This window comes from Anneissia japonica, unplaced genomic scaffold (assembly GCF_011630105.1).
Source record: "Anneissia japonica isolate Jap-2015-1 unplaced genomic scaffold, ASM1163010v1 scaffold5280_len750649_cov202, whole genome shotgun sequence".
NCBI lineage: Eukaryota > Metazoa > Echinodermata > Crinoidea > Comatulida > Comatulidae > Anneissia > Anneissia japonica.
The window spans coordinates 237,010-262,022 of record NW_022703058.1 but is presented as its reverse complement, the minus strand read 5'-3'; the positions used below and the strand labels follow the sequence as shown (position 1 = coordinate 262,022).

Sequence of the window (25,013 nt, the reverse complement as noted above, 5' to 3'; positions counted from 1 at the left end):
TCATCCCACAATTAATCAAATAGAAGCATTGATTGAGAGAGCAGCTTAGCTCAGTTGGCTAAACTGGTGGTAGCCACTGTGTGTGCGCTTCAATAGTGCACTGTCTTTCGGATGATGCTTTTTAACCATTGGTCTTGTGTGCAGTTTGGCCCATGTGCACGTTAAAGAAAGCAGTAAACCCTTCGGAAAAGAGTAGGGAACTGTCTCCCGGTGTGCTCACCAATAACCACCAGACAGTTGCAGAATTTTCCAACAAAATGAAGGCAGCAACTGAATGGAAAAAATTCAGTCCAATTTACCGAACTGTTTACTATTGCGATACGTTCTTGAGTGATAAATAAAGTGTGCCATTTCTGAAGTTCACACACACACAAAAAAAAGTCAAATTTGGGTCTTTTTTTCAATGAAATTCAGTTAAACTAGCGATTTCATTATTTTAAAAATCTTTTTAACGCATGTAAAAATCAGACTTTTCCTTAAAAAATGAAGTTTTGCTGAGACTAGAACTTCATTAACATTTTGGAATTACTTGAATTAAGACTACATCAACTTCCTATGAGAAAATCACCATTATTGATAATATAACCAATGCCTTACTATATTTTACATTATTATTCTGCATAATAGTGTGCAGTGTGTGCTAATACCTGAAAATTATTTTTTTTTAAATTCCATTAAAAATATTCAATTTAAAAGGATCAAATAAGATATAAATGAGACGTGGATCAAAACAATTAATTTTTTATTGCATCCTTTTTACTAGAAAAATTCTTAATGTGATTGCTACCCTACATATAAAAAAAATAATAAAGAAATTATATTCTTTATCTGACGAATATATTGTTTTCCTATACGAAGTGAAACAATACAAATATTTAATGTGTTATTATTAAAGCTTATCTCAGCCAGGACAATTGAACACAAGGATGCTTTTATCCACGTGCCAACACAGCTCCAGCTTACAACCCTTTGATCCTACCTCTGACTATGACAATTTACGTTAGTTGCGAGTACAGCCATTAATTACTGATCTGCATATTTCATACAGTTTCTTCTTCTTTTTTTTTTTGGCTACTGAAAAGGTTTTTAGATAATACAAAACAATGCATGGTGTCTGTATTCATCAGTGCTGTCATTTGGTCAATGAACTGAAAATACATGGATAAAAATTTTGATTCAAATAGTGTAAGCACAAAGGCTACCTATGTAATAAAATATGTCCATCTACAAATTTTATCGACAAGTCATGCGCTATCCGATATTAGCCAGGCATTTAAAAGCAGCCACAGTAATACTTTTGATTTCTTGAGATCAGTGTCCTTAGTATTAATTGCCTTGGCTCAATGGATTCAGGTATCTTGAATATGTGAAAATAATCATTTGTAATTTTGTTGTTTTGAAATAGTGAGCTGTACAGCTAGGGATAAGATTAGGAATTATTGGTTGTAATCATAATTATTTATAATAGTTACTTGTATCACACTTTATATTATTAATTACCTCCACACTAACTAGAGACAGGTACAGTATCACAGAAGAGTACATGTGAAAATAATGAATTGTATATGGATTCGTTGATAAAGGGCTGAGCTTATACGACTACTGATAAGAAATCTCATTAATGATTTTTGGTTATACTATGAATATTTATAATGATTACTTATATCGCAATATTATTAATTACTTGGCACTAAATTCAAATAGATATCAAAGAAGAGTATGTACTATATAAATTATGTGTAAATAATGAGTTCTATGTCATTTTGGTGTTGAAGACTGAGCTTATATAATGAATGATGAAAATTAGTGAATGGTCATAATTATCATTATTTATGAGATTATTATCACATTTGCATAATTTCAGCCCAGTCAGATTATTAAATTTTATGTGACAAAAACATGTGACATGCCTAAATATGGTCATGATGACATCACATCATATGACAATATATAGGCACATCATGACTATATATGGGCATACAACAGGTTTTTTTTACTATGAAAATTGATTATCTAGACAGAGCTTAACAAATATGTTTCAAAGTTAATGCAAAACTATTGTGCTAATGTAAATTAATGCGAACTCAATGTTTGTGCAATATTCAAAATAATTAATAAACCCTGCATTTTCAATTAATGCTTATAACTTATTGATGAAGTAGTGTTTCCAAGTAGATAATTGTATTAAACTTAGTATTGTTTTTAATTTAATTAATAAAAACCAATTGTTCCAACTTAATTTTTGTTTTTATTTTTGCAGGCGATCCAGATGCATTCTTTTTTACAAATCAAGGGGAAGCGCCAGAGGTGGTGGGGATCAATGATAGACAACAATTAGAAGATACCAGAGATGCATTTCAGCTTGTTGGTAAGCAAATATGGTCATTTAAATTTTGTTGTTATGTAATTTTGTAAATCATATGAGGATTATCATCGTTATGATGTTAAGCCTGGTTTCCATAAAATTTTAATTTAATCATTTATAGATTATAATTTATACTTGATTGCATTGAATATAGATTCTATGGTTTCCATCATTATCATCATCATTAGGACCCTGAATTTGGAAGGCAAGCATCTCAAACACCAAGCTACACTATACTTCAATACTATATGCATATAAAATATACTATAGAATTTTAATACATTTTATCATAGCATTGATATAATAATTGTAAAATATACTATAAATATTAAATAAAATGGATAAAAATCTATATATATATACAGTACTCTTGCATTTCATTATCAACCAAATTGTTGTACCCTAGCTAGCTTTTCTGTGCACATTCCTATCTCACAAGCCGCCATCTTCAAAGAAACATATGGTTGTCATTTACTAATATTGTGACGTCTGTCAAACCAAAACAATTTTGAAATGTGATTGTGAGCTATGCATAAAATAATAATCCATTCAAAGTCCTATATCATTAAACTTAACCTAGTTTTGATATAGTATGCATAAAAAAGTAGAACTAGACCAAACTTAAAGAGTGGTTAGAATTAATGTGTTTAAATTAACCAGATTGCATCTTCTGATTCTTACAGTGCACGTCTCCATACTGGATTAATCAAATTATAGCACATGAAGAGAATCCTTAACAAATATTAAATACATCATGTCTACCATGAATTAAATACATTGTACATTTGAACTGTCAACCATATATTGGATATATCAAATTATGTACATCAGCTTCTATAAAATTTACTCGTAAACAAATATTAAAACTAACTGTATCAAATCCACCATTGAACTGTACTTAGTTTGTAGAATTGGTTCATCGATAATAAACCACACAAAAAATAGTTTGTAGTACATTCGAACTCTCAACCCTGCCATAATTAGTACTAGGACTGTTTAAACTGGGATAAATGAATAAAAATATGAAGTCTTAAAATTCTTAGACCTGTTTGCGTATTGCAAGGGCTTAGCCAGCGAGCCGTCCGGCCGTCTTTTGGACGGCCAACAATTATTTTTGACGGCCACTTTTACCAGGACGGCTTGACCTACTCAGCTCGGCCTAATCTAGTTGGGCCTGGTCTACCTTTAACCAATACCACCCACCCCACCTCTATGCGACAAGCTCTTGGTCTTCCATTTTGGACGGCCTATTTCTTTATCCTGGCTAAACCCCTGGCGTATTGTTACTTTTGACCACTGGCATATGTCGTGATTCCGCTAAGTCCCGCATTTAGATATATTTTTTTGTGTCAGATTTGTGATAAGTGATAACAAAATTGTAATATTTTTTTTACAGGAATCAGTGAAGAAACCCAAATGTCCATATTCCGTGTCGTTGCAGCTGTTCTCCATTTCGGAAACGTAGAGGTGAAGCCTGAACGAGGTGACAACAGCTCAATTGAGGTAGGCACACTTTCAGTATTTCCGTATATCATTTAGTTGTAATGAATGTAGCAAGTCATATGAATTGAATGTAGTAAGTCATATGAATTGAATGTAGCAAGACATAAAATGAAAGTAGCAAGTCATATAAAATGAATATAGCAAGCCATATAAAATGACTAGCAAGCCATATGAAATGACTAGCAAGCCATATGAAATGACTAGCAAGCCATATGAAATGACTAGCAAGCCATATGAAATGACTAGCAAGCCATATGAAATAGATGTAGTAATCCATGTGAAAATGTAGCAAACCATATAAAATGAAAAGCAAACCATATGAAATTAGGTTGAATAAATTCATCTCCTAAAGTGTACATGAAAGTAATGTAGCAGGTCATATGAAATTAATGTTTTAAGTCATATGAAATGAATGTAGCAAGCCATATGAAATGAATATAGCAAGCCAAATAAAATGAAAGTAGCAAGCCATGTGAAATGCATAGCAAGCCATATCAAATTATAGTAGTAACAAGCAACATAAAATATGAATGTAGCTAGTCACATGAAATAGTGGTTAAATGCTAGAAACACCTTTGCTGTTTTGTGATTGAATTTTCGTTGTTTAAAACGGTGATAATAATGAATAAATTTTTTACTTTTTTTTCTTTTTTTGTGCAATGAATATAGAATTGATTGAATTCTCTGATTGTATTAGAAGTGCTCTGATTATTTGTTATTAACTTTTCGAAACGAATTATGAAAGTACAGTACTAAAAAATGTATTTGTTTTATGTGAATTAGTATGTCAGAGTGTGGGTGCTGCGTGAATTAATATTAATGCATCTCCCTTATATCATGGTTGAGGTTTTCTTGACTAAATAGTTTATTTTGATTTGATGATTAGCTAAAGGAATCAGAGCTCTGTTACTTGGAGGCAAGTGGAATACTAATCACATTGCTTATTACAATTTATCACTTCTGTTACATTGCTTTAAACACCAACGTGTCGGTAAAAACCATTCTTGAACTCCACTTTTCTTATTTATAATTTTATCAGGCTTTAGATCATTTTCTTTTCATTCTTTTTTACTAGTATTTTTCTAGCCCTTTTCCAGTCTTTTTTTTCAATCTCTATTCAATCTTTTTTCAGTCTTATTAGATATTCTATTCCTAAAATTCAATTAGTGATTCAACATTTATTAGTAATTCCACAACATTTAATAAAACAGACATTTTTTTTAGTAAAACACTAGCATTTAATTAAATTTTTTTTAAATGCATTTACTATTTTAATTAAATGCAATACATTTTATTAAAATAACATTAAATTAGTATATCAACAACATAGAATTAGTAAATTTTAGATTCATAATATTATTTTCATAACATTTTATAAGTAATTAAACATATTTCATTATATCATTTATTTTTCTCTTTCTTTATTAATTTTTTGTTCTCTGTTATAATGCAATTTGCCAACAACTATCAATACCATTACACAAGTGACAGCACCAGTGCAGGGAGATCAAGAGCTCTGTCTGACTAAATGAAGTTGTTTAAAAAAGAATAACCACCACCATGGCCCCGCTGTCTTCCACTGGTTATACCCCATGACACACAACTTTTCCCTCTGTATACATACTGTATCTTTGAGCCACCACCACATTGCACTAAACACTAGCAATTACCTCTTAAACAGTACTTAGAAAGAGAGAACAGTTTATATTAGTTATGAAATTTGCTTTTTCATTGTTTTCCAGGCTTTTTGTATTAGATATTCCATAGTACATTTTCAGTTTCTTGCAATGCTGAAACAATAGAACAAATTAGAAATCAATTGTAGAAACAGAAGCATAGTTTATTAGAATTTTTGCTGTTACATTTTCTCCTTAGTGCTTTATCCCCTGCTTTACCATTTCTACACATATTCATGGCAAAGATTTGTTGTAGACTCTGGTATTAACATATATCATTTGAACCATCTTTCAAGATAACACAGCAGATTATCATATGATGATGTTGCCTGTTGCCGTGGCAATAATTGATTAGTTGAGAATGCAGTGCTGAAGGATACTGTGTTTCACTTGCCTCTGATATCATCACACCAGCAAAACACACATTTCATGAACATTAAAACACAATTATTAATAAATTATTCCTCATTTTTGAAATATTTTTCTTTTAAGCAGTCTATTAAAGTATAACAAGTAATTACTTATTAAATTACAATTACTTAATTCTTAAAAATAGAATTAAAAACTGGGGTACAAATTGTTTATATTATTCATCAACCTATATACATGGATTTTTATATTTTTCTGTCTCCTTCAATTTTAAAATTCCATGTTACTATATTAGTGTAACTACAAAACCAATGACAACAAAAACAATCAGAGGTTTGCAATCTATTACCTATACACCAATAAAAATTTTTGCAATAATAATGTTTGTTTGCTGTGACATTTAAGAACAAGTTAATTGCTGTGTGTGTGTGCTGGCTGGGAGGGAGGGGACAGCTGTGTGTGCTGGTTGTTGGGAGGACACAGCTGTGTGTTGTGGTTTGGAGGGGATAGCTGTGTTAGTTTGGAGGGGACTGCCATGTGTGGTGCTTTTTTTTTTTTACATTCAATAGTTCATAGCATCCTGATAGTTTAAAGTCAGTAGGTTTCACCCTTTATATTTTTAGGATTTTTTTATACATTTCTGGTTGATTGGAGCAGAGGAGTTTACTTATTCCAAATTGTTGACAATAACCCAGTCTAGGTCCCTGCAGAAACATTGCTTAAATTTATACAGTATTTCTATAATTATATTAGATGTTTTTTTCTTTGTTATTATAGTTATTCTTTACCACTACATATTTTCTTTTATTTTCAGAAGGAGAATGAAAACATTGGGATCTTATGCAAACTACTTGGTATCGACGAAAGCCAAATGAGAAAATGGCTTGTGAATCGTAAGATAGTAACGGTCAGAGAAGTTTTAACCAAACCATTACCATACCAGCATGTAAGCACCAACCTTGAGTTTTCATGGTTAATAATAATATAGTATTTATGAGGTTCCTTTCCAAAAGGTTAAAGCACTATACTTAAATGAGAATGTTAAACTGTAGAATCAAAACCAAAGGGAAAAAATATATCGCTCCAATTACAGTTGCCACCTACGGGACTTACCGCCATCTCTGCCGATACTTTTGCTGTTATTGCTGGTGACGCTAATACTTCTATGGCCATAAATGCTACTGCCGGGGCTGCCATCGCTGCTACCACTCCCACCGAAGATGCTATTGCTGTACTACTTTAAATAATTAAAAAAAACAACACAACATAGGGCTACAGTATCTTTAATGGTATATGTCTATTGTAAAATATCAAAAATAAAAAAATTCAGTCAAAATACAAAAAAAATCAAGAATACCTGAAGAATTAATATAAAAATTTAAACTGGTTATTTCATGATAATAGTATGTTAGAGATATAGAGCGCTTCATGCCAGCCAGCGCTTCACATTATTATTAGAACAAGCTGTGTCAAACTGTACTATATTATACATTTAAAAAAAATTAACCTTTAACCCTATAACCATCATCAATTTTGCAACCAAAAGGAAAATACAATCTTTATTTGGAGGCCACCACCTTTAAAAAGAAATTTATCTAGCGGTCTAATTTAATAATTATAAATGTTTTTCCATTTTAGGCATTAAATGGTCGTGATGCACTGGCCAAACACATTTATGCACAGCTTTTCAAGTGGATAGTAAAACAAGTCAACAAGGCTCTTGTTCCAACAATTAAAGCACAAAACTTTATTGGAGTCCTTGATATCTATGGGTAAGCTGCATGTTCATTAAAGTCAGGCTCCAGAGGAAAAATTTTTTTTGATATGTTGTAGAACTGATTTTTCTAAGACAGAAAAAAGTTGTTTGACTAAAAACTGGAGAATGGTGAATGGGATACAGATTTTTTAAATATTAAAAAAATCTGTATCTCATTCACCGTTCCCCGTCAAACAAATTTTTTCTGTCTTAGAAAAATCAGTTCTACAACATATCAAAAATTTTTTTTCCTCCGGAGCCTGACTTTAACATTGAACGTTGTTCTTGATTTACATAGTCGATAAGTAAGATTAGCCATTCTTGTTTAAATATGATATCCATTGATACCGTACTGTTAAGGAGTTATATTCCTTTTTCCCAATCAGTACATAATCATATCGAGTGTCTCAGAATCAGACGGTTGACGGCAAATATTTCCATATTGTTCAATACCTTGTTGTTTTCTTTACTTCTGATTTATTAACCTTTTGCTTAAAATTCAAATGAAAGTCTCACTGTCTCCCTCTTGCCAACTTTTCTTCAATTTCAATTTTTTTACCAATCTCAAGTAAATTCTGTTTAATCATTTGGTTTCTCTCTTTTTATTTTGTAGGTTTGAAATGTTTGATATAAACAGTTTTGAGCAGTTCTGCATAAATTATGCAAATGAAAAACTACAACAACAGTTCACACAGGTAAGTTCTTCATAACTACGTACTTAAAATGACTGAGCGTTTTTGCAAACGATAGGGATTATTAGCGCATCTATTAACTGGTGAGAAAAATATTTTGTAAGTTGGCAAAACTGGTGGTAGCGACTGTGCATGCGCTAAACTGTGGGAATCCTTTAGTCTTGGTTCAATTCAATTCGCTACTCTCCCTGTGTTGTAGCTAGAGGGATGAAATGCAAGTTTCTACAGCGCACCGTGAGACATTTAAGCCGTTGGGCCTGTGTGTAGTATGGCCCATGTATACTCTTTAGAAGATGTTAGAGGATTGTCTACTAGTGTAGTGTCCTTACAGTATGTCCTTAATATGATATGGTTAATTTATTTTTGTTTTTGCAGCATGTATTTAAACTAGAACAAGAGGAATATATCCGTGAAAAGATTGAATGGAACATGATAGATTTCTATGACAACCAACCATGTATAGATCTGATTGAAAACAAACTTGGAATATTGGACCTACTGGACGAGGAGTGCATGGTAGGTACTGATAGAACTTATACTATGTTTACATGGACTACTCTAATTGGGAACATAATCTAGATTGCCATTACTATTACTATCCATTAGATAAATAAATAAATATTGTGACTAACAATATTCTTCCTTTCAAATATCAGGTGCCCAAAGGGAATGATGATAATTGGTGTCAGAAACTATATTCTCAACATGTTAAAAAATCAAAACATTTTTCCAAACCTCGGACATCAAACAATTCGTTTGTGGTGCATCATTTTGCTGACAAGGTTGAATACACAGCAGAAGGCTTCGTTGAGAAGAATCGTGATAATGTCAATGACGAACATTTGAATATTCTTCGTGCAAGTCAGGTAAATATATATATCCACTAGATATGAATTGGTCATATATATCAAGGTTCTAAATTAGGTGGTAATTTGAATCATATCTGATGGTTTAGCATAAAACAAGGCCGTGCAAAATCGTTGAGCGGCTCATTTTCTGATGGTTTTGACTTAAAAGAAGTAATCTGAAGTCATTATGCAAGTCGTTTCTTTTGGTTTTAGCATAAAGAGATCAGTTTTGATCATGAATCATATAACATCAACTACATTTTTTTGTAACAATTTTGAGGTTTTAAGAAGTGCAATGCTGTAGTTGTTTTTTTATTAATTTATTTATTTATTTATTCGTACTAACCAACAGCGATAACAACCTCCACTAACAGGTTAAAATACATATAAAATATTTATGTAAATAGATATAAAAATACATTTAAAAATTCTAACAACTTTTGATTTAAAAACATTAAAACAGTCAAAAAAATATTAATATCAATATGTTTAATAGAGTTCAATGTTTACATTATGATTAAATAATTTAACAATACCAATGATGTGGCCAACTCATCCTGCTGATTATTTTGAGCTCTCAACTAATTAAAATATCTTTGAAAAAACAAAATTAAAATAATATGGCTAATTACAAGCAATACAACTGAGTACACTAATCATTTTATTAATCTTGTTACTCTTGCAACAAAGACTTACTAATAAGGTTTCTCTGTAAAGCATTGAAAAGAAATTTATTTATTTATTGCATCAAACAATGTGTAAAACACTAATAATTATCAGGATGGAAATAAAATACAATATATTATCATAATTTAAAATGTAATACAATTAGTTATGATAGTATATAGTGACAATTTTTTCTATGTTTGTAAACCCTTAGTATGAGTTTGTGGCGGAGTTGTTTAGAGATAAGAATGCAAAAGTACAAGATCCTAAGAAAGCTGTAGTAAAACCAATGGCTGCAGCTGTACGGACTCAGAAACAATTCAAAAAGTCTGTAGGTTCCCAGGTAAGTGGAAATTCATGTGGCATATATTTTATGTATATAATCTTATATGTGCAAGTTAAGATTATTATAATTAAGTTTTTTTTTTTTAGTTTATTATGGTAAATTCAGAATTTGGCTTATATCTGTGCTCATTCTGGACAAATATTGTTCTTTAATACTAAATGAGCTTAATAATCATAGAAAAAAAAAAAAAAAATCATCTGGAACTTATTAATATTTGTTCTATTCGTTGTATTATAATATTCTTTAGTCACTGGTGTATGTACAGTATACCATTACTATGGTATCCTTTAATTGTAACATCCGATCCAGGCACCTCAAAGACAACTAAGTTTTCTTGTCAGAGTTGCTGAAAGCAAGATCAAGTGCAGTTTTTCATTATAAGTACATAATAACAACAGACAATTCCTAATTGATGACCCTTCTACATCCATGGACATTTGACATTTGAATGTTCCGATGAAAATAGGATAAACCAGGGACATTTTCATTTCCTTATGTTTTTATTATTATTTTGTCACCTCATTTTCATACAATCATGCCTTTCATTTTTTTGCTTTACAAAAAATCATATGTGTCATTATATTCGATGCAATTTCTAACATAAAGCTGGGTTCTGAAGGAGTTTTTTTTTTAATGTATGTATGTATTTAAGTATCATATAACTTTTTGTTTTACTGGCACAGACTGATAGGAAAGGTGAGGCGAGTTGAATAAAGTATATAACCACATTGATTTGTTATAGTTTGACATTTAATTTAGTGTTAAATTAATAGTTTATTTGTTAATAACAAGTGATAGAAGCATTGGGCTTGCTTTGTACTAAAGATGTGGTCTCCTCCCAGTCCAGAAGACAGCCTCCATAGTCATGTTTTGAATATAACTTATGTTGGCTGTAGTAACCTTATTTGATAAGTGTTAATGTAATGGAACAAAATTTCCGCAATTTACCATCACTTGTTATGTAATAATATGGTTTCAACTTCAGGATAAGAAATCGTCTAAAGAAATGAAGAAATCGGTCGGAAGTCAGGTCTGTATCCATGGTGCCAAAAACCTAACCAAAAAAAAAAAACAAATTTGGTTCACTGCCATGGGGAAATCTGTTAGTCTGGTTACAGGGATAAATAATATGTTGCTCGCTATGGTAACAAAACATTAGCTATTCTATAGTAGTTTAACTTGAGATATTATATTGCATGTAATTCTGCACAATTATGTAACCACCAATTTATTTTACACAATTTAATGAGTTTTTATCTTGTAATATAAATTATTAGTTCTAGTTCTCCTCCTATATTTCATCATATTATCACTAAACCAACACCATCTAACCTCCATTGTTAAACTAATATTGTTGACCAACTAACTTTCACTGATTCACATTATATTTCATGTAAATTTTGTTGATAAGTGTAGAATACATGTTTCAATACCAGTCTGAGAAAGAAAAATAAGATCAAGTTGACATTAGTATTGTACTACCTACATTTTGCTTGTGTAATGATAATAATTAAAGAAATAATTATAATAAGGATAATAATAATCATATCCATCATCTGTGTTGGTCATGTATGTATGGATTGACCTGTTTTCAGCCCTAGATAACTAATTAACTGTTTAATCTTCGGATATATAAGCAGCAAGGCAATGACATCTACATTCTACCAGGCACCCATTTATACTTGTGGGTGGGGAGATGAAACATAGGTTAAAGTGTCTTACACCATGGCATAAACAATATGATCAACAACCAACTTAAAAGTAACAACCCACACATATCTAAATGACTCAAACATTATGCAAAAGTAAATGTGTATGAAACCTGTACATTTAATGGGCCTTTCTATAAAACATAACAACTGGCCAATCAGAACAGGCCATTAATACATGCATGTTCTACAAATGTACATGATGTCCCACTAAGGCACAATGCTTACGTATATAGTTTTGCGTGACCTTAACAATATCCACGGTACGGGGCTTAGCGGAACTCTCTATTGCTGTCCGTATCAAAGACGTTCTGGATCAAATTGTGCATAATTATTTTTAAATTTAAGCTTTAAATGTTATATATGTGACATGCCTGAAATATGCTGACATCTAATCATGACCATATAAGGACATCATGGCTAAACATTTTTTTGTCTGAGAAAATTTGATAATCTAGATGGAGATTTATATCATTAAATCAAGCACATATTGACAGGTAGCTTATGTGGTTTATACATGATCACAGTCACCAAATTTGGTCAAATGTGATCATTTGTGATCACAGGTGATGGCAGGTAGTCAGGTGTGATTACAGGTGATGGCAGGTAGTAGGTGATCACACAATTTAGCACAACCCCTTAATTTGAACATCACCTCTGCACATGCTTATTTACATGAGTAGTTTATTATTAAACCAGACACTGGCATGTTAATCTAAATATTCAAAATAATTTAGTGCACAGAGTATTATCACATATACTGTAGTAGTAAGTAATTATAAATATTTACATTTTCTCTATTGTGTTAATAACAAGCCAAATATCAACCCACCTTATTTAGTAGAATAGTAAGAGTAAATTTTTTAAAATAAATTAGAATAATACAAAAAAGAGCCTTCCCACGTACAATGAATCATATGCTTTGCCCAATGTATAATTACAATTTAAAAGCAATATCATTTTACATACTGATTTTTTAAGATATAGGGTGTGTTGTGGTGGTATGTGCTTTATTTCCAGACCATAACAATGGATGTGAATATTGAAAATGACAAGAAATAGAATGCCCTACTTCCATTCCCATAGCACTTGCTCTGTATTTTCCCAAATTGACCGTGTGTATAATACTCCGAATCCTAATTCTATTAAACAGAAATGCAGAACCAAAATATATTGAAAGTATTTGTTCATGTGGACAGTAAGTATAATAGTAGAACACCACTATCATGATACTTCAAATTTGCGCGTATAAGATTACAAGGGTTTTTTTTATTATGAGTTCATCCACCCTTCGTTCAGCTGTTTTTTGACTTGCTGCTGGGTGTCCATCCATACTCAAAACGGGGGGCCGCTAAGACCACCAAATGGTGCTACCAGAATCAGTCGCAGGGGGCTCAACAGTTTATAACGTCGTACCCAAGACACTATAATCTTATACTGTACTATACTTAAATACGCTTAAATATACTAACTTAACCAGCTTAAGTCTACTAGACTTCATGTTCAGCCGTGCGCACAATATACTACTTTACCTTATACTGCTCATTTGCCCTTAAATTGGACATTGAGCTTCTGGAAACATGGTTTGTTCACTGCCACACTACTGTTTCCTTTCAGTTTTTTCCTTTCATTCTTCTTCAACAGAATCCCTCCAGGTCATAATTCTCCCTCAAAAACTTGTCTTCCCTTCAAGTGGCCATTCAGAAGCAATCTATGCGTTATCTTTCAATCCTTTACTTAAAATGTGTCCTACCCATCTCTAGGCCATTGGCAATAATAAAAACAATAATATGACTTGTTTTTACAGTATTTTGTATTTATATACTTCTTGGGTATGGTAGACTAATTGATGGTATATCTAACTAGACAGGAATGCTGAGGGGTTTTAGGAGCTCTTTCCCAACAAATAACAGCTCCTAAACACCCTTAACTAGATTTTTTTATATATTTTTTAGTTTGTTGGTCTAGTAATATGATTTTACAGTTTTGGAGAATTAGTCCCTGATGTTGTATGTGCTATGCTACAGTATGACTTTCAATCTCACTAATACTTGGCAGCCATACGTGTAAAATTTACAGCAAGAAAATGTCAAGTCTGTTTATTAAAATCTCTTATATTGAATAACCATGTTGGTTATGTAAATTTTATTTTTTTTTAAATAAAATTTTTGAGCATGGTAAAGCCAATATACTGATTGATTCAAAGAAAAATTTGAAGGAGCTGCATGTGCTAGGCATGGGGCTTGAATGTATGGAGGAAATTAAATGAGGGTAAATATGGTGCTGCGCTTGAATGTGGAATAGAAAACAAGGAATGTTGAAAGTAAAAACATATAAGGGCTAGTTTGAGCGAAAAAATATCCATACGATTTACCAGTTAATTCACCGGTACATCATTTTTAAAACCACCCGGACACTCGCCTAATTACCTTACCATATGGATTATATGCAACAATTTTGAATACCAAATTGCTGGGTAGAAGTATATACTAAGTATAGCAGCAGTAGAAAGTAAACAAACAATGGGTTGATGGGATAACTGTTTCTCATTTGCATTTGTTGACCTATGAAATTTATTTCTGGATTAGTTTCATTACATGATATTTAACGTTAGCTAAAACTTGCTCGAACGGTCGACCACCTGCTGAGAGCTCAGGCCTATTAACTGGTGAATGCAATGGAATACAGTTTGCATTTTTTGCTCGAACAGGCCTCAAGTTATAAATATGCTTATTCCTGGTGCAGCTTGGTGGTAAAAGCTAAACTTTAAAAATTCTCTCTAATTAAGTTTACATGATCATTAGCATGCTTTTGTCATGATAAATGCTATTGTTCCCATTAGTTTCGAGATTCTCTGAAGATTTTGATGTCAAAATTGAATAGTACAACTCCTCACTATGTGCGATGCATTAAACCAAATGATTGCAAAGAACCTTTCAGCTATGAGCCCAAGAGAGCAGTAGAGCAACTGCGAGCCTGTGGTGTTTTGGAAACGATTCGAATCAGTGCTGCAGGATTTCCGTCAAGGTGAGACATGAAACTTGCAAAATACAGAATATTTATAAAACTTGGTGGTTACGCTGCTTGCATTCTAATCCTAGGATACTGGGTTCAAATCCTGTAGCACAAGAATTTGTTCTCACGTACAGCCTGGTTCCTTAAAATGGATACACTGTCGCTAACTGCATTATTAATGCAATCGTTGTATTGCGTAGCAATACCCGATGTAATCGTCAGGGCTCCACGATTCGACCAACCAATCAGCATCACCGAAAGCTTTTGGTGGTAGCGTATAGCGATTGTATGGAAACTGAGTTTAAGCCTTGCTTCCCTAAAAATCTACACTGTAACTACAGTGTTTTCAGTGCAATCAGCATAGCAGTCCTTTACGCACTTGGGAAAGCTCCCCGATTCGACCGACCAATCAGCTTCGCTGAAAGCTATCAGCGATACCGTGTAGCGATTGTATGGAAACCAACCACTCCCTAACCTCACAATGAGACTTTGGCTATGTCAACACTCAAGATTTCTGATTTTTACTTTCCCTTATATGGTTATATCATATCAGTTCCTTATCTAGACAATCACACATGTTTTGTCGCATACTGCTCTGTGCACACTATCAAATTTTATATGACAAAAACATGTGACTTGCCTAAATATGGTCATGATGACATCACATCATGACCATATATAGGCACATCATGACTATATATGGGCTTACAACGGTGTTTTGTCAAAGAAAATTGAATAGTCTTGATAGAGCTTAAATTTGATAGTGTAAACATAGGTTTTGATTGTAAAGGCAGCATGTCAGTTTTAACTTTTAAATCGCAAGTTGGATGTAGGTGAAACCTTTAATTTACTTATTAAAATGAACTGGATGTCATCAAAAATTGTTTTTTCTTTATCTTACAAAGGTGGACTTATCCAGAATTCTTCTCAAGATACAGAGTTCTTATGCTAAAAAAGGAAATTAATAAATCCAATATGCGTGGCACTGCTGAGAAAATTCTTAACAGACTTATAACGGTCAGTATATATTAACCTTACCGATTTATTAAAGTATTTATTAGTGTTAAAAAGAGAATTAAGACGTACTGTACATGCATATAATGAACAGCTTTGTGGGCTTATGATCAGTTTGCTGTTCAAGACTCGGTTGTAACATTAGGGTACATAAGTGTGTGCGCTGAACCATAGAGATCTGTGTGTCCCTGGTTTTATTTCATTTAAGCTTTTGTACCTGTAAAATACAGGTTATATCCGAAGGCGTTCTGAAGGGACTTCAGCTGTTGGGCCCATGTACCAGATTGACACATGTGCATATTAAATATTGCAGAGTACACTCTTCCAACAAGTGTGGGATTGCCTGCCAGTTTACTACACAATTCACCTCAAGAGGGCCTGCTGCACGGTGTCTGCACTGTATCCCAAGGGGCTCATCCAAAATATCCTGGTTTGTCAACCGAGACTGATTGAGTTAACATTTTTATTATTTAATTATTAATAACTTGCATGATTTTAACCATTTAGGACCCAGATAAATATCAGTTTGGAAAGACAAAAATATTCTTCCGTGCCGGACAAGTTGCTTACATGGAGAAACTGAGAGCGGACTTACTGAAGGCAGCATGTATACGTATGCAGAAGACTGTGAGGGGGTACTTACAGCGTAAGCGGTACAACAGAATGAAGGCAGCGGCAATTGTCTTACAGAAACATGTTCGAGCCATGAATGCAAGAAGGTATTTTTACTATTACAGTATATTCGGGATCAGAGAAACAAAACTTTGTGATGGCTAATTTTTATCTGATTGTTTTTTATTTATCACAAAAACAAGTTACAAATGCCGAGTATTGTCAAAAGCATAGTGAGTCACTGTTAAAGACTTCTTAACATTACCATTATTATCAGCTGTTGTCAGTCCCCTGCAAAATGTAAGACCATGCAGCCTTTCTAAGTTCCTATTTCTTGTTTTGTTATAACAGTACGTTTGTACTGATGTATCTTAAAACTTCATATCTGTCTTTGTGTTGGATTAGCTATGTATCAATCCAGTATTAACAGAGCAAGTTCTACTGTATTATGGGTAAAAAATCCTTATTGCAATGCTTTATTTTTCCCATGTTTCCCCACAGACTGACAAGATTCATGCGTCGAACAAGGGCAGCTATCCGTCTTCAAAAAGTATGGCGCCGTTACCACCAGCGTAAGGCATATTTGCATATCAGAAGAGCTATCATCACGATCCAGGCTTTTACACGTGGAACGTTCGGTCGTAGGTACTACAAGGAAGTCTTAAGGCAAGCACGCGCCACGACGATACAACGATACACCAGAGGCTGGCTGGCAAGAAGATCATACCAAAAGACACGAAAATCAATTATATTACTACAGTGTTGTACAAGAAGAATGTATGCTAAGAAGGAATTGAAACGACTCAAGGTCTGTACATTCCATTCACGTTTGAAAATTTTTGTTGAAAATTGTTTATGTGTACATATTTTTCAGGAGAAACTTGTTGACCATTGTGGTGTATAATGTTGCAATCTTCTACATTACTTATTGTTATTGTATAGAGCCTAATGTTTTATTTATGTGAAATAGAATTTTTTTTAATGTACAAATTTAGCAGATTAATAAATTACTTTCTCCAGTACTATGTACTGAAAATTCCAGGGTCTTAATTTAGGAGAGAAAACAATTCCAGGAGATCTCAATGCAATTACTCAACTCATGCAATGTTTATATATATTTGTTATATCTTTTAGTTTTAATGTTTGAATATTTTGTGTTTAATCATATAGTTAATGTTGTTTCTAGTGTGTTTATCAATTGGCAAAACAAATTTCATTGTTCACTTGACTTGATTGATGACAGTAAGGTATTCTTGATTCTCGATGTGCTTTCTTAGCACATCTGATTTAATTTTGCTGACTTTGGTGATAAGACAGTAGATGAAGACATACAAACATCATGGATTTGTGGGAGATGGATTAGTTTCCAAGAGAATTTTTGTTTTGCTCACAAAAGTGCAAGAGGCCTGATTTCCATGAGGTTCTTGCAACATGCATAAGACTTGGGACCCTTCCTATAAATACTAGCTATTGTCTTTTGAGTAGATTATTTAATCTTTCTTACAGATTGAGGCCAAGTCTGTTGAGCACTTTAAGAAGCTAAATCGTGGCATGGAGAATAAGATTATAGAACTTCAGCAGAAACTGAATCAACAGGTATGTCGTCTACTAAATCACAGCAATATTTTTTAAGCTACAAACCCCCAACCTGATGAGCTATTTGGCCTAAAAACTTTGATCTGATAAAGCCTTCTTGTATCCATCTTGTGACCATCGTAATAATATTTTTTTATGGATTACTTAGCTTAGTTCCTGTAGTGAAAGTGTTTGTTTACGGGGTTTTGGGGTCAAATTCCTTTCCCTTGTCTCAGTTGTCTTGATATCATTGTTAACAAGGAAACTATAGAAGCATTTGGTTTTGCATTACTAATGTTTTTTGCCTTTATTGTTGACCATTAATGACAATAATGAGGTACGTCAGTTGATTACTATTAAGTTGAATACAATTTCCTGAGATATGAGACAATAGTTCAATGTTTTTAAAGATCGGTGATGTTTGTCCTTTGTTTTATTTGAGTCTGATGACCTGTTGTATATCTTAATTCAAATAAAAAATCATATACAGGATGATATTTTATACTAAGTATTAAGAATATCATTTGTTTTGGATCAGCCTCAGCTTTAGAATATACACTTAATAAAGTTTTTCTTAAAATTTAATTGAAATTTGATTTATACTTTTTTAAAGAGAAATAAATGTGATTGAATTGAATTTTTCAGTTAGTTTTTTCTTAAACTCTCTAGGAAGCTTTACAAAGCTTTGTTTTTATTTAACAATGCAGGTAAAAATATCATCTCAAAACAAAGAAAAGGAAGAAGTTATATCCAAACTAGAAACAAAGGTTAAAGAAATGGAAACTCGTGAGGTGGAAATGGATGTTTTACAGAAGAAGACTGTTGTGATAGAAGACGAACTTACAAAAATAAAACGAGAGTTGGAAGAGACACGTGCAGAACGGGACAAACTTATACTAGATATGAAAGCGGCACAGGAGCAATATCAACAGGTGAAACCTTACATAAGATTAGATTCCACTGTCCTCTATAGATTATACTTAAAAACTGCTCGAATCATGGCTTTGTTCTTAGAGCATGTTGATAAAGATTAAATCTTCCATCACATTCTAATAGCTTTTACCTTGATAGAAATAGATAGATTATATAGTCATAAGGAATAATGGACCTTTCCACAGTATCGATCAAGAACAGGGCCAGCAACATGCACATGTCTAAAAGTTGGCGGGCATTCACTGCATCGTATGACCATTGGCCGACGAATACAACACCGCTGTGTGAGCGCTAGACACCGCAATGCCGTCTGCTGATTGTTGGTGGCTGATTAAATGGATCGTCATTAAAAACGATCCGTCGCATAAGCTTTGTGGAGTTCTTCTTAGAATCGCATCGGCCAACGACCGTCATGTGCAGTGTGTGCCAGGCTTAACAAGCACATGTTGGCCCACAAATATACCTGTTTGCGTCACTAATCTCTACTATAATAGCTGGATTGCTCATCGGCCAATCCTGGTACAGAAAAAAGTGAGGCCTCCGCCGCCATGTTGGAGGGCCTAAGTGATGTACCAGTTTAGAAAAGTTTGTTTTGGCATTTGTTTAAATTACATTTAAAAATAACAATTCTTGCAATACTTTTCAATAATAAATTGAAATTTAACGTAGGAATTTTTTTTTTTTCAAACCATCTAACCACTAGACGCGACTATTTATGCAGATTTCAAAAGCGCGAGCGAAGTCACGTTATAATGATGTCGATTCCTAACAACGTAAATAACTTTGCTTGCGCTTTCTTAAACTGCGTAAAAAGTCGCATCAAGTAGATAGATGATTTGAAAAATAATCATTACGTTAAATTCAAATTTATTGTTAAAATTTTTTACAAGAATCGTTATTTTTAACAATATTTCAAACAAATGCTAAAAGAAACTTGTCTAAACTGATACATCACGTAGGCCCCTGAACATGGCTTCGGTGGCTTCACTAAAACCAGCCAATGAGCAATCCAGCTATTATAGGAGAGATCAGTGGTTTGCGTATGTTTTAACACTGTCGTTTTGTGGGGCAACAATACCCAAGAGGTGGAGCGTAGCAGAAAGGTATACCCCTACTAGCTATGACAATGAGACCTCAGTAATTTTGACCAAAGTTTGAACTTTTTATGTAGAGATCTAAAATTATTATGTTCTTGTATGAACAAATATTTTTGGATATCTTTACTCCAAAATCTTAATGAAATTTTGGAATACCTGGGCTTATACCAGAGTGAAGAATTGAAATACTGCCTTGAATTCCTGAAAAATGAGCATTATTCTAAAAGCACTTATGCAATTCTTACATGTGTATAATCAAGTAATGACTTAAAGAATTGGATTAGCTTAGTGTAGCCAGTTAAAAGGTGCTATAATATAGTTTATTTAAAAGTATTTTATATTTCAGCTACATAACCTTGGTGATTGGCATATCTTAACTACAATTATGCATGATGGTGAATGTGGTCTAACCCTCATATTTACCATATTGTGGCAGCTGCAATATTATGTGTTGCTGCTGTATGAGATCAAAGGTGTGTGGTGTCAGGTGTGAGGTTTGCCATTTGTTTGCTTAACCAGGTGTACGGTTGGTGATTTGTGTATAAAGCAGGTGTGTTTAATTGTGACGGCAACTTTCCATTGTTGTTGCGTGTGTGTATAGTGAATATGTTTAAGATGCAGATTTAGTGCTTTGAGAGGAAGGTAAATTGTTGTTCAAGTGTGTAAAGGAGGTGAGTGTGGTGGCTGCCACATTCCATCGGTGCTATGTGATGTGTGACGTTTTATGAGATACCAGTGTTAATAGCAGCTAAGTGGTGGCTGCAACTTTCCATGAATATTACGTGATGTGTATATGCTTTGAGATATAGATGTGTGATGAATTGAGACACATTTGTGTGCTTGGCCAGGTGTTTACTTGTCTAAGTGTATGGTTGGTCAGGTGTGTTAAGCAGGTGAAAACAGATCTGGCAACAACATTCCATTGGTGTTGTGTGATGTGAGTAGTATCTATGCTTTAAGAAAATGTGTGATGCTTTGAGATATCTTTATTATTATTACCATGATTTATCATTATTTAATCTTTACATCATTATTATAACAATATTTTATATTCGCAACTAACTTCACCTCACAACATATACTGTAATCCATACTTATTCAAAATTCTTCACTCATATTGAGTGACAGTATTTTAAAACTTGGTTTTAGCATTTGGATTTAAATTTAGTTACTCTATGATTTTTTTTAGGGACTGTTGAGTTAAAAATTAAGTAGGCGGTGGCCTGAAAATTTACCTTCACAGCTACTAACTCTGTTTCTGTTTTGTAACAAATGAGTTGCTTTCAATTTCAGTACTTGAATAACTTTTACATTATCATATGAAACAAGGTTAAGCTCAATATTTTATCAAGATTTAATCTAATATTTCATATTCATAATCTAATTTAAATTTCACTCCTAAATATTTATGGTCTAAAGTTTTAATGTTCATAATTGAAAACATGTTGTAATTATATCCCATTTGAACTTTATTGTAATGTGATTGAATTTGACCTGTGATTTCAATGTGAATGAATCAGAATTCTTTAGCCTCTTTCATGATTGTACCAAGATTAAACTACAAGTACCATGAAAGCAACATTTGAAAACAACCAATCAGAAAGCACCCTTTCAGAAAGTCAGTTATAATAATATAATCATTAATTTTTCAAACAGTGAATACTCAATCAAAAAAGAACCCAATTAAAACCATCCAATCAAAAATCGCCATCATAAAATATCAAATCAGAAAGCAACTACAAGAATTACAAATCATAGAATCAGAAAGCAACCATCATCATAATTTATCAGAAGGCAACTTAAGTAATTGTAAATCTAATCAGATATCATTAAGTTCAACAAATTTTTTTTATATTTACAAAAAAAAATCTTTATATTAGAGGAAAACCCAGAAGTATATGATCAGATATCATTAAGTTCAACAAATCTTTTTTATATTTACAAAAAAAAAAACAGAGGAAAACCCAGAAGTATATGACATATTCAAATACCACATCAAATTATCTGTTGTATTTGGTTATATGTATTCAATGCTATAATAGCATATACTAGCTTGAATTTTTACAGGTTGATAATATAAAAAATAATATAGCAAGTAATACTAAAACTACAATATTTAAGGTATTAATTCTTAATTAATAATACATAACAAATTAACAATACTAACCTATGTGAGCATTCTTATATTTGCTGCTTCAATGAAGTCAAAGCTTTAATTATTAATATTAATAACTCACTGCCAGTAAAAAGAGATCAAATGAAAGATAACATAAGATCAAAATGCCAGTAAATAAGAGATATTAATTTAAAATAGTTATAAAATATTACTATTACTGTACTTTAGTCAGTATCATTCCTATATATCATTGAAATTTCATGTTGAACCTCAAAATGTGCAATATTTATTTTCAATAAGAAATAAGCCTTATAAATCATTTAAAGTCTATAGAACCATTATCAGCAAGAACCAAATATATGCGTTAATATAAATTTTAGTGAAGTATGTTATGTACCATAATTTATACATTGAAATAATACTTAAGGTTTTATAAGGTCTGTCTTTGCAAATCCTTTCATATTTAGTATGCATTTCATAATATTATTAATAATTATGAATTATATAATTTAGTAATGCATTTTATTTTAGATACCAAAAGATATACTGTGGGTAGTCATGAATCTGGGAACCATCAAAAATCAAAAAAGAAAATTTAAACATTTAAGTGTTGTTAGGTATGTTATCAAGTTGGAAATTGAGACACTGATTAAAAACAATACTGGTTTTGCTGCTTTAAGATTATATTATACAACTGTATTATGTGTCTATTAATAATTGGTGAGGAATATAGTCTTGTCATAATTTATGCAAATCAAGTAATTTAAAAGTATAATTTTATTAGTATATCTTTAATTTGTTATCACTAGAGGATGCTTTATCAGAGAAAGTCTTAAAATTTTTAATTCTTTTTGGAAATAAAGGGTATATGCAAAGACAGTCCACCTTGTTCCGTTTTCTTGTGTTGTGTTATCTGTTTATGTCAGAATTTTTTTTTTTTTTTAAAGTTTTTAGGCTTTTTTTTCAAGTTCAGAAAACAAATGGTAACACAGACATTAATTATACATATGTTAAAAATACATATCTATCTCTTTTAAAACCAAACTGTTGAATATGCTGTAATGTTCACTCTAAAATACAAAGAAAATTTCATTACATAATCATCAAACTCATCACCTTTATCATTATCATTTTTGTCAAGATGAATTACCTCACTGGAGTCACGTTGACCAGCGGCTATAAGAATGGATGCATTACATTTACTTAATCATTTTCCATTATCGTTCTGTGCCAGAGTGGTCAAATTGAGTGAAATTGGAAATAATGTAAAGTCATCTATTTCTGATATATTTATTTTATTTATAATTTATTTTTATTTATTTATTTTTTTTTGTGACTGCAGAGTCAGAATGTGCTAGATGGATGTTGTTGATTGTGTAGTAGAGAGAGGTTTGTGGATTGATTGCTGACCTTCTAGAAGTCAATAAAAATTGAATCCATAATCATATGCAATGAATTAATAATAGAGTTTGTCCCCTTCCCCACCACTTCTTATAATCGCCTCAATTCAGTTTGTTTTCCAATTTCTTTATTTGGTGAGCTACAACTACTGCTACTTGTGACCTATAGTAATTCTTCTATGGCTATGAATTACTTTGTGTGCAATACTTGTACTTTATTCTTTATTGCTTTTCCCAGGAGAAAGATGTACTAGAGGCTGAAAGTGACAAGTTAAGGAAAGATGTTCTTGAGAAAGAAAATCTCCTTAAAGAACAAGATGAAAAATTGGAAGGTAAGTTGTGCATAATAAAAATGGCACAGTCACTGAGTTGTCTTTTCTTTAAAATTTCCTTACGCTTGATATAAGATTCTAATATTGTATTGGTGATTATACACCCATATGCAATGCCACACTCCACACAAAATTCTGATAACCCTTTCAAGTCCTTGTTAATTATTCTTGTAAGCAGCTCTGCCACTTTTGTAACATCGCCTGTCCCATTGAAATATTGTTCTTTAGCTGTCTTATTTTCTATCAGAGTTGCAAATACCTAAATACAGTAGTTAAAATTATAACTGTATCTCACTAATGTGAAATTTTGATGAATACTTCAGGTGAAATTAAAAGACAGGTTGAAGTTGGGATGGCAGAGCTGAAGAAGGAACTAGATGATGAGCGCTACAACCACCAGAAACTTGTACAAGACTACAGTCGCTTAGAGCAACGTAAGCAGAATCTAGAAGATGAAATAAAAACCTTGGAAGTACAACCGATGGAAAGGCATGTCGTGATGGACGCGAAAGAGGGCAGTGAGTCTGGTTATGGAACTCTGAGCACCACAGAATCTGAAGATGCAGAATCTGTTGCTACAGAGATTGCGGTAAGATTCAGACAGAACACTAACTTGGCTCATTCCCTTCAACACCAGGGGCAGATTTAGGGTGGGGCCGGCCCCGCGCCCCCCCCCCCTTTTGGAAGGTTAAAAAAAGGGAGAAAAAAGAAAGAAAAAGAAAAAAATGATAGCCCACAACGCCTCAAATGTTATTTTCGGGCGTCTAGAACACAAAAATTTCGCGGGGGCATGCCCCCGGACCCCCTAGGACATTGTTGTCTCGATCGGCCCAAATTTCGGCACCCCTTTTGGCCCCCCCCCCCTTTTGGACATCTCTGGATCCGCCCCTGAACACCTTGTGGAGCATAGGTCCTTGGAAATAGCTGTTTTGGGTTATCTTTTCTAGCTGGTCCCTATCATATCAATTCCTAATGTTCATTAATACCTC

At 32.7% G+C, this 25,013-nt stretch overlaps 1 protein-coding gene across 7 annotated transcripts in view; it reads left to right on the top strand.

Moving 5' to 3' along the window:
* Window positions 1-25,013, top strand: part of LOC117104253 (unconventional myosin-Va-like) — an 84,351-nt gene that overhangs the window by 37,288 nt on the left and 22,050 nt on the right. For 3 of the 7 annotated variants that reach the window (XM_033244969.1, XM_033244972.1, XM_033244966.1), the window contains exons 7-24: window positions 2,261-2,368; window positions 3,762-3,868; window positions 4,755-4,784; window positions 6,728-6,859; window positions 7,552-7,685; window positions 8,283-8,364; window positions 8,737-8,877; window positions 9,018-9,227; window positions 10,090-10,218; window positions 11,207-11,251; window positions 14,773-14,957; window positions 15,851-15,962; window positions 16,467-16,678; window positions 17,073-17,379; window positions 18,078-18,167; window positions 18,854-19,078; window positions 23,931-24,024; window positions 24,348-24,613. In XM_033244969.1, the coding sequence (XP_033100860.1) occupies window positions 2,261-2,368; window positions 3,762-3,868; window positions 4,755-4,784; window positions 6,728-6,859; window positions 7,552-7,685; window positions 8,283-8,364; window positions 8,737-8,877; window positions 9,018-9,227; window positions 10,090-10,218; window positions 11,207-11,251; window positions 14,773-14,957; window positions 15,851-15,962; window positions 16,467-16,678; window positions 17,073-17,379; window positions 18,078-18,167; window positions 18,854-19,078; window positions 23,931-24,024; window positions 24,348-24,613 (2,609 nt within the window). The remainder of the gene's footprint in view (window positions 1-2,260; window positions 2,369-3,761; window positions 3,869-4,754; window positions 4,785-6,727; window positions 6,860-7,551; window positions 7,686-8,282; window positions 8,365-8,736; window positions 8,878-9,017; window positions 9,228-10,089; window positions 10,219-11,206; window positions 11,252-14,772; window positions 14,958-15,850; window positions 15,963-16,466; window positions 16,679-17,072; window positions 17,380-18,077; window positions 18,168-18,853; window positions 19,079-23,930; window positions 24,025-24,347; window positions 24,614-25,013) is intronic. The other 4 variants (XM_033244974.1, XM_033244971.1, XM_033244968.1 and 1 more) reach the window with 3 other exon arrangements.